An 11,153-nucleotide genomic window follows, 5' to 3' on the forward strand; every position below is an offset into this window, starting at 1 on the left:
TATACTAATAAGAAATCATAGGTTTATTATCAAGTACAAAAAAATACAAGATTAAAATGATGATTTTTAATGATGATCTGTATAAAACACTAAGAATATTGTAGATCAGGAAAGCAGCTACTAATTTAGTGTGTACCTTTACTAATTTGCTCTTCAGTAGACCATTTCAAACTTGTCAATTATTTAGCAATTTCAGGGTTTCAAGGAAAAGTAATATAGCATAGGGTACTTATTTTTAACATTTGATAGGAGGATAAAAGTTAATATCTGAATAATGTCTAGCCAATTTTAGTCACATGTACTTTATGGATACATTCAGTTTCTAAAAAATCTTATTTCCTTTCTAATGGTGCATTAAAAATCTTGACTCACTGTTTAATAATATATATGACGTACTTGAGAGACAAGAGAGGTGGAAAAGAGAGAGAAACCTCTCTTGGTCAATGAATCCAATTTTTGTGGCGTGATTTGATTGTTATAATGGTGCAATAATGCATTTGAATGATAGATTAATATATATTTATAAATATATATAGATGTTGATTACATTGTTGTTGATATTAAATGTGCACTTGTATTATAGTGTGTTCTTTTTTTCTGATGAAACATTATTCCTAGCATAAAAGCCATAAAGTAGAAATTTGGACATGATATAATATACAACATTTTAATCAAATGTGGATTCTCAAAAAAAAATTAAAGAAGTTCAGAAAATTTGAAAATTGCAAAACCTTTCAAAAATTAGTAGCATTTTAACAGATTACAGCAAAACTCAGTTATAACGAAGTCACTGGGACCTATGAAATAACTTCGCTATATCTGTAATTTGTTATATCTGTATAAGAAATCCGTTAAATTGATATAGCTGGGGATTCAAGATCACTTTGCTATATCCGTGAATTTGCAATAACTGTGATCATACTAAATGAGTTTTACTGTACTTTTGAATGCTTTATAATAATGTACCGGTATATATATCTCACAATAATTGAAGAGCAGGTATTTTGATATCAAGACAGATTCTTCAATCAGAATTGACCTTGTAAATGTTTATATCTTGTGACTTGTTATCTGCAACATTTTTCTTAAAAATCTTCCTGATTCTACACACAAGTACCCTGAAGTTGATGCTAGAGTTCCTCATTAACAATTTGGCTTTGGTCTTCCAACAAGCTTTTGGACTTCAAATTGAACACTTACTGTGTCCCATTATTAGACTGTAAATGTAGGAAGCAGATTTTATGGAAAAAGTTCTACATGAGAAGAGGAAAATGCTATCAATTATTTTTTTCCATATATTAACAGAGTTCTATTGACTTAAATTATAATAAAAGATAACATTTAATTTATTTGAATTACATGTAATTAATAAAAAATTAGGAATCTGCATAAAAGTTTTTTTTCCCCTTAAAGAAGTAATGTTATTTAAATGCTGAGTTGTTATATAAGTTGGCTGGGTTTTTTTATTCTCAGAAAACTTTTTAAAGTCCAAATATCTTTATATTTTAATTAAAGTACTGAATTAAAACATTCTAATTTAGTTTTCTGAACTTAGCAAAAAATACACCATATATGACTTTAAGGTAGACATTTACTAAGTAGATTAAAAACTCCGTTTAATTTGAAAAAATCCTTAGTGTCAAGGAGTATCACGTTGTTCTTTTATGTAGAAAATTTTGAGACAGGTGTTCGAGAGAGTAATGAACGACAACTCTGTATGGGAGATTGATAGAGCTCTAGCTCTTCAGTCTCAGAAGATAGTAAAGGTTGCAATTTCGTAAACAATCATACAATCATGGCACAACCGGTAACACGGTCACAGGTTTGTAATATGCAGTATAATATAGCAGGAGATCACAGTAAAAATCGCAGTATTAACCATTCAACGTTCCTTTCTTTTAACTAATTGAAATTGCGAAAATTAATTTATAATTGATACAACAGCCTATTGAAAACCATAGTCGTGTAAGAGCTATAAGACGAAGAGGTCAGGTGAAAAAAATGTTACTTAACGAGAATTTCCTCGAAAATATTTTTTAAAAGTAGAATTTGGAACATTAAGAAGTAAGGCATTATCCTGTTATTAGCATCGCGATGCTAATAATTTTTGACGTTATTTTACGTAACGTCAGAAGCGTTAAATGAGTTAATATTTTAACATTGAATGATTTTAAATTGTTGGAAGTAAAATTTAGAGGAAAAAATAATTTAAATACCACCAAACTAATTCGCACCGCGATGCTAATAACAGGAGTATATATAGAGAGACGACGTTTCTAATTATCAAGATTATAAGCTCCACAAAGGGAAGTATTCCCGGGAAAAGGGTTTCTTTGGGGGATACCATAAAAAAAACTGGGGCTTGGCTTTTTTGGGGGGATCACTCTTAAAATGACACGTTTTAATGAACAAAATACCTCCAAACTAATTAGCATCGCGATGCCAATAACAGGAGTATATATAGAGAGACGAGGGACATTTAAATGCCTGAAAACTAATTTCGCGATGCTAATAACAGGAGTATATATAGAGAGAGATGTTTCCAAATATCAATATTATAAGCTCCACAAAGGGAAGTATTCCCGGGAAAAGGGTTTCTTTGGGGGATACCATAAAAAAAACTGGGGCTTGGCTTTTTTGGGGGGATCACTCTTAAAATGACACGTTTTAATGAACAAAATACCTCCAAACTAATTAGCATCGCGATGCCAATAACAGTAGTATATATAGAGAGACGAGGGACATTTAAATGCCTGAAAACTAATTCGCATCGCGATGCTAATAACAGGAGTATATATAGAGAGAGATGTTTCCAAATATCAAGATTATAAGCTCCACAAAGGGAAGTATTCCCGGGAAAAGGGTTTCTTTGGGGGATACCATACAAAAAATGGGGCTTGGCTTTTTTTGGGGGATCACTTTTAAAATGACACGTTTTACTGCTTAAAATACCTCCAAACTAATTAGCATCGCGATGCCAATAACAGGAGTATATACAGAGAGACGAGGGACATTTAAATACCCGAAAACTAATTCGCACCGCGATGCTAATAACAGGAGTATATATAGAGAGACGACGTTTCTAAATATCAAGATTATAAGCTCCACAAAGGGAAGTATTCCCGGGAAAAGGGTTTCTTCGGGGGATACCATCAGAAAAAATGGGGCTTGGCTTTTTTGGGGGGATCACTCTTAAAATGACGCGTTTTAATGAACAAAATACCTCCAAACTAATTAGCATCGCGATGCCAATAACAGGAGTATATATAGAGAGACGAGGGACATTTAAATACCCGAAAACTAATTCGCACCGCGATGCTAATAACAGGAGTATATATAGAGAGAGATGTTTCCAAATATCAATATTATAAGCTCCACAAAGGGAAGTATTCCCGGGAAAAGGGTTTCTTTGGGGAACCATAAAAAAAATGGGGCTTGGCTTTTTTGGGGGGATCACTCTTAAAATGACACGTTTTAATGAACAAAATACCTCCAAACTAATTAGCATCGCGATGCCAATAACAGGAGTATATATAGAGAGACGAGGGACATTTAAATACCCGAAAACTAATTCGCACCGCGATGCTAATAACAGGAGTATATATAGAGAGAGATGTTTCCAAATATCAATATTATAAGCTCCACAAAGGGAAGTATTCCCGGGAAAAGGGTTTCTTTGGGGGATACCATAAAAAAAACTGGGGCTTGGCTTTTTTGGGGGGATCACTCTTAAAATGACACGTTTTACTGCTTAAAATACCTCCAAACTAATTAGCATCGCGATGCCAATGACAGGAGTATATATAGAGAGACGAGGGACATTTAAATGCCTGAAAACTAATTCGCATCGCGATGCTAATAACAGGAGTATATATAGAGAGAGATGTTTCCAAATATCAATATTATAAGCTCCACAAAGGGAAGTATTCCCGGGAAAATGGGGGATACCATAAAAAAAACTGGGGCTTGGCTTTTTTGGGGGGATCACTCTTAAAATGACACGTTTTAATGAACAAAATACCTCCAAACTAATTAGCATCGCGATGCCAATAACAGGAGTATATATAGAGAGACGAGGGACATTTAAATGCCTGAAAACTAATTCGCATCGCGATGCTAATAACAGGAGTATATATAGAGAGAGATGTTTCCAAATATCAAGATTATAAGCTCCACAAAGGGAAGTATTCCCGGGAAAAGGGTTTCTTTGGGGGATACCATACAAAAAATGGGGCTTGGCTTTTTTTGGGGGATCACTTTTAAAATGACACGTTTTACTGCTTAAAATACCTCCAAACTAATTAGCATCGCGATGCCAATAACAGGAGTATATACAGAGAGACGAGGGACATTTAAATACCCGAAAACTAATTCGCACCGCGATGCTAATAACAGGAGTATATATAGAGAGACGACGTTTCTAAATATCAAGATTATAAGCTCCACAAAGGGAAGTATTCCCGGGAAAAGGGTTTCTTCGGGGGATACCATCAGAAAAAATGGGGCTTGGCTTTTTTGGGGGAATCACTCTTAAAATGACGCGTTTTAATGAACAAAATACCTCCAAACTAATTAGCATCGCGATGCCAATAACAGGAGTATATATAGAGAGACGAGGGACATTTAAATACCCGAAAACTAATTCGCACCGCGATGCTAATAACAGGAGTATATATAGAGAGAGATGTTTCCAAATATCAATATTATAAGCTCCACAAAGGGAAGTATTCCCGGGAAAAGGGTTTCTTTGAGGGATACCATCAGAAAAAAATGGGGCTTGGTTTTTTGGGGGGATCAGTTTTAAAATGACACGTTTTACTGCTTAAAATACCTCCAAACTAATTAGCATCGCGATGGCAATAACAGGAGTATATATAGAGAGACGAGTGACATTTTAAATACCGCAAAACTAATTCGCATCGCGATGCTAATAACAGGAGTATATATAGAGAGACGGCGTTTCCAAATATCAAGATTATAAGCTCCACAAAGGGAAGTATTCCCGGGAAAAGGGTTTCTTTGGGGGATACCATAAAAAAAACTGGGGCTTGGCTTTTTTGGGGGGATCACTCTTAAAATGACACGTTTTAATGAACAAAATACCTCCAAACTAATTAGCATCGCGATGCCAATAACAGGAGTATATATAGAGAGACGAGGGACATTTAAATGCCTGAAAACTAATTCGCATCGCGATGCTAATAACAGGAGTATATATAGAGAGAGATGTTTCCAAATATCAAGATTATAAGCTCCACAAAGGGAAGTATTATAGAGGAAAAGGGTTTTTGGGGGATACCATACAAAAAATGGGGCTTGGCTTTTTTTGGGGGATCACTTTTAAAATGACACGTTTTACTGCTTAAAATACCTCCAAACTAATTAGCATCGCGATGCCAATAACAGGAGTATATATAGAGAGACGAGGGACATTTAAATACCCGAAAACTAATTCGCACCGCGATGCTAATAACAGGAGTATATATAGAGAGACGACGTTTCTAAATATCAAGATTATAAGCTCCACAAAGGGAAGTATTCCCGGGAAAAGGGTTTCTTTGGGGGATACCATCAGAAAAAATGGGGCTTGGCTTTTTTGGGGGAATCACTCTTAAAATGACGCGTTTTAATGAACAAAATACCTCCAAACTAATTAGCATCGCGATGCCAATAACAGGAGTATATATAGAGAGACGAGGGACATTTAAATACCCGAAAACTAATTCGCATCGCGATGCTAATAACAGGAGTATATATAGAGAGAGATGTTTCCAAATATCAATATTATAAGCTCCACAAAGGGAAGTATTCCCGGGAAAAGGGTTTCTTTGGGGGATACCATCAGAAAAAATGGGGCTTGGTTTTTTGGGGGGATCACTTTTAAAATGACACGTTTTACTGCTTAAAATACCTCCAAACTAATTAGCATCGCGATGGCAATAACAGGAGTATATATAGAGAGACGAGTGACATTTTAAATACCGCAAAACTAATTCGCATCGCGATGCTAATAACAGGAGTATATATAGAGAGACGGCATTTCTAAATATCAAGATTATAAGCTCCACAAAGGGAAGTATTCCCGGGAAAAGGGTTTCTTTGGGGGATACCATCAGAAAAAATGGGGCTTGGTTTTTTTGGGGGGATCACTTTTAAAATGACACGTTTTACTGCTTAAAATACCTCCAAACTAATTAGCATCGCGATGCCAATAACAGGAGTATATATAGAGAGACGAGTGACATTTTAAATACCGCAAAACTAATTCGCATCGCGATGCTAATAACAGGAGTATATATAGAGAGACGGCGTTTCCAAATATCAAGATTATAAGCTCCACAAAGGGAAGTATTCCCGGGAAAAGGGTTTCTTTGGGGGATACCATCAGAAAAAAATCGGGCTTGGCTTTTTTGGGGGGATCACTCTTAAAATGACACGTTTTAATGAATAAAATACCTCCAAACTAATTAGCATCGCGATGCCAATAACAGGAGTATATATAGAGAGACGAAGAACATTTTAATACCCCAAAACTAATTCGCATCGCGATGCTAATAACAGGAGTATATATAGAGAGACAACGTTTCCAAATATCAAGATCATAAGCCTCACAAAGAGAGAGATTACAACATATTTTTTTTGGTTTCACAATGCATTCAGTTTTCTTAAAAGTGTAGTAGACGATCGTGTTGAGCGACTCTTCAATGTTCTACCTCTACTGAAGCGTGCGGGATTTCTTTTCACTGTCACGCAACGTACAAACAAAGGACTTTTACTTCCTAACCTGTTCTGGAATACGTTGTACATTGAAATCCGTGCAGAAATAAAATATCCGATATGAAAATTTTAAACATGTTACTTTATGAATGAAATTCATCAGAAAAAGAATAAATGAGAGTACTAAAATGTATTATGCATTTACATGTAATCGCAATGGATAGCATTTATTCCGTATATCAAGACATTAAATATATATTGAATTTTGAAAGTTTTGTTTTTGAAGACCTTTGAATTTATTCCGTTATCAATTATCTCAACTTATTTCTACATAACGGAATAAAGTACATATAATGAATTTTGATACTTTTGTTTATGAAGACATTTATTCCGTTAAATGTTTATCTCAACTTATTTATAACGGAATAAAGTGCATATATTGATATTTGATTGTTTGTTTATGAAGACTTTTATTCCGTTAAATGTTTATCTCAACTTATTTATAACGGAACAAAGTGCATATATTGAATTTTGATAGTTTGTTTATGAAGACATTTATTCCGTAATATATTTATGTTAACTTATTTTTAACGGAATAAAGTGCATATATTGAATTTTGCAGTATAGTTTTGCATGTTTTGTTTATGAAGACATTTATTCCGTTAATACATTTATCTCAACTTTTTTTTATAACGGAATAAAGTTCATATATTAAATTTTGATAGTTTTGTTTATGAAGACATTTATTCCGTTATATATTTATCTCAACTCATTTATAACAAAATAAAGTACATATATATTGAATTTTTTAGTTATATAATTTATAGTTTTGTTTATGAAGACATTTATTCCGAATTATCAAAAATGCATTTTTTTTATACCGTACTTGAGAATAAGGTTATTTCTAAAAATATCACGGAAGTAACCAATTTCCCATGCAGAATTGTCTTTCGTTCCTCTTTCAGACATGACTTATGTATAAGCCGATGACAGAGAGTGGGAATTAACGGAATAAGCATAAAATCCATAAATATTGTTGTTTAAAGACTAAATTTTTAATTCTAAGCTCGCAAAATTATAATTTTATTTACGTCAACAACGTCAACAACGTCAAAAATTATTCGCATCGCGATGCTAATAACAGGATAATGCCAGAAGTAAATTACAACTTTCACGTTGTTTATTGTATCCAGTTTTTTGGGTCACAATGACGTTTGTCAGCAAATACACTGAATTGTCCATAGATTTTTCCCAATGATGATGAGGAACACAGGTATGCTCACTCCTCTAAGGCACCTGATCCCACCCCTGATGTTTTAGAGGTCCATGTTTGCCCTGCTTCTGATCTGTATTATTTGAATGGACTTTTGAGCACTTTTCATTATTTTCAAACATGTATTTTTCAATTTTCATCCCTTGACTGTACATGTATTGTTACATTAAGATACATGTTATGCATCTTTCTTATTTCAGTAAATTCATGTTGACGAATTGTTTGTTATTTTAGATTCTTTCAATCTTCAAGAAACTACATCGAGTACGACAGAGGGCTTTTAAGAATGATGACATTGGACTGAAAGGTATGGAATAATATCATAATACAGACTATATTATATATCTTAGCATATACGCATGCAGGTCTGATTGTATCTCATGATTATCTAGTGAGTGAGAGAAAGTTATATTTGAAATACTTGACTGTAGTTTGTAGGGAGAGAATAAATAATGGCTTCAGAGAGAACAGAAATGTGACAAATGAAGAAGAAATATTCAAGGTATGAAATCTCAAGACACGGTCATTAATTTAAATTTAATTAAAAAGTAAAATTATACCAATGTAAACAAACTTCTTTTGGATAGCACTATATTTCTGTAATTTATATCTTTATTCCACTTCAGCACAATTTTATGAACACAGATGTACTATAAGGCCATGCCCATTCCAGTTTTTACTTTGTTTAGCATCCACCCCTAAAATCAAAAACCTATCTTTAAATCCGGAAAAATACACATGCTAATAGAGGAAAGACACATTTAAGTACAATCCCAGAATATTTCATCATCAACTGAGAAATCACTTTGAATTGTAAGAAAGTTAAACTATTAGTTTATTGAAACAAAAACAATTTGGGTACACAACTGGAAAAGGAAATGAATTTCATATTCTCAAATCCAGTATATGGACACTAAACATAGAAAGAACTTTGAATGGCCTAACTTTGATAACTACACTGTGTTGTTGTTTTCTATAGTTATATAAGACAGCAGAAGATGTGGAAATGGTTATGAGAACTCAACTTGTTCAACTGGAAAAAGTGGATGAAAATACATTCAGTAAGAGTTCTCAATCTTAAAAAAAAATAATGAAAAATAAAACCGGCAATTCTTAATTTGTCAGTTTATAGACAGAAACATTAATTAACATTGGTAACAGACGAAGATAAGATTTTTTTTGTTTTTCACGAGGGAGGTTAAGAACATGTATTCAATATCAACAGATTTCCTCAAAATTTTATTGAAAAGTTATTTCTTCCAAATTTTTCTTCAAGTTCTCTGTCTACTCTGAAGATAGACACTTTATTTGAAATCAGTAGGTGTACCTTGTGAAAATATGCAAGATATATTTGCTAGACTTTTTTCTGAATATCATAAGTAAAATAAAATGATAAATCAAACAAAATGTTGGCCTTTTTTTGCTTGTGTATTTTATTTCGTTTTATCTAAATGATCAACAGTGTTGAAATAATTTAGTAGATGTCCAGGTAATTGCTTTATTTTATCCAGATTAATATTTAGGGGTCTCAGCTATCATCATGAGGGTTTTCATAATGGCTCTAACTGTAGCTAACTAAACATAAGGGGGCATCAGGTGCAAGCTTGTAAGACCACAAATGTTAGTAAAAACAGACAACCCGTCACACACCCTTTCTAGAAATATTCAGTTAAAAGTGAATTTGTGAGAACCTTCAGTGGTTGTCAACTTGAGCGAGTTATCAAAATAATGCTTTGACTATTGTTTAAATATAGACTGCTGAACTCAATATCACAAATGAAAAAAATATACTTAGTATTTATACCAAGAATTTTTATGTAGTCACAGTACATATTTAGTGTATTTGTATTTATGTCTTCAGTCATATTGAAATAAATAATAAAGAGTAGATAGTCATACACCTATATATTTACTTACACCTTTCAGGAATGAATATCAGAGAAGAAACTCACAAGAGGCCAAATTATCTGTTTAACCCTGATGCAGTTGTTCCAATTGAAAGGAGGACACGAAAATCAAGAAAATGCGAAGATATCAAAGAACCTAAAGGATCATGAGAAATGCAGATATCCAACCTTAGTGTATTTCTCTGAACCTTGACATTGTCCGGACTCAGTGGCTACTGTGTCTATCATACTGTTAGATATAAACTGTTATGTGAAACTTATTTAAAGTGAGAAACTTGCCTTTTGAGGGATGTGAAGCAATATTAAGTACATGAATTGCATTATTCTGATTGTTTAATGCATTGTGTTAACAGTGGTATTAGTTTGTATTACAAATTTCAATAATTTATTTGTTATTAAATACCTAAATTTAAACAGAATTCACTTTTTGTTCATTTATAGAATAAAATTCCATTTTTAGCTCTTCTGAGCCAAAGGCTCAAAGAGCTAATGCTATGGCCATTTGTGCGGTGTGCGTCGTGCGGTGTGCGTTAACTTTTTAGAATATGGGCCATAACTCAAGAACCCCTTGGCCAATCAGTGTCAAATTTGTCACAGGGTATCCTTGGCCCAAGGGCTACCATTTATACTAAAATAAGGGTTGGGACCCTTAAACAAGGGGAGATAATCAGGAAAACAAAACCAAAAGTACTGGTTGCAAAAAAATCTTCTTCTCCAGAACCACCAGGCAGATTTTCACCAAACTTACATACAATGATCAGGATATCCTGAAGATTAAAAGTTGTTCAAGGCATGACCCTGGGGCAAAGGGCGTGGTCTCAAGGTCACTTCAAAGTTGACCTAAATTTACAATTAATGAAAATGTCTATATTTTGCTTACTATAAGGACTAGGATCATCAAATATTGTAAGTTGATGCATCTTAGGACTTAACATCATGTTAACTCAAAAGTAGGTTACGGTGACCTACTTTTTTAATTTTGCGGGCATTTGTTTTCAAATTGATTTGAAGGCATATTTTGGACACTTTAAGGCCTATGATCATCAAACTTTGTCAGTTGATGCATCTTGGGTCCTTGAACAACGTCAACTTAAAAGTAGGTCACCGTAACCTACTTTTTGAACTTTATGACTTATCCTTTTAAAAATATTTCATCCCATTATTTCAGACACTGAGAGGGTTAGAATCATCAAATCTTGTAAGTTGCTGCATCTTGGGACCTTAAAACATATTTAAGTAAAAGTAGGTCACTGTGA

At 33.5% G+C, this 11,153-nt stretch overlaps 1 protein-coding gene across 1 annotated transcript; it reads left to right on the plus strand.

Annotated features, from left to right (window-relative positions):
- Positions 1-1,741: 1,741 nt before the first annotated feature.
- Positions 1,742-10,253, plus strand: LOC134259482 (complex III assembly factor LYRM7-like). Its single transcript, XM_062742060.1, has 5 exons — positions 1,742-1,822; positions 8,225-8,297; positions 8,422-8,492; positions 8,970-9,051; positions 9,917-10,253. The coding sequence occupies exons 1-5, from the start codon at positions 1,796-1,798 to the stop codon at positions 10,045-10,047; spliced, it is 384 nt and encodes a 127-aa protein (XP_062598044.1). The 5' UTR covers positions 1,742-1,795; the 3' UTR covers positions 10,048-10,253.
- Positions 10,254-11,153: the final 900 nt, after the last annotated feature.

The sequence above is a fragment of the Saccostrea cucullata genome, unplaced genomic scaffold (assembly GCF_032062105.1).
Source record: "Saccostrea cucullata isolate Sc308-1 unplaced genomic scaffold, CSIRO_AGI_Scuc_v1 ctg12235, whole genome shotgun sequence".
Classification (NCBI taxonomy): domain Eukaryota; kingdom Metazoa; phylum Mollusca; class Bivalvia; order Ostreida; family Ostreidae; genus Saccostrea; species Saccostrea cuccullata.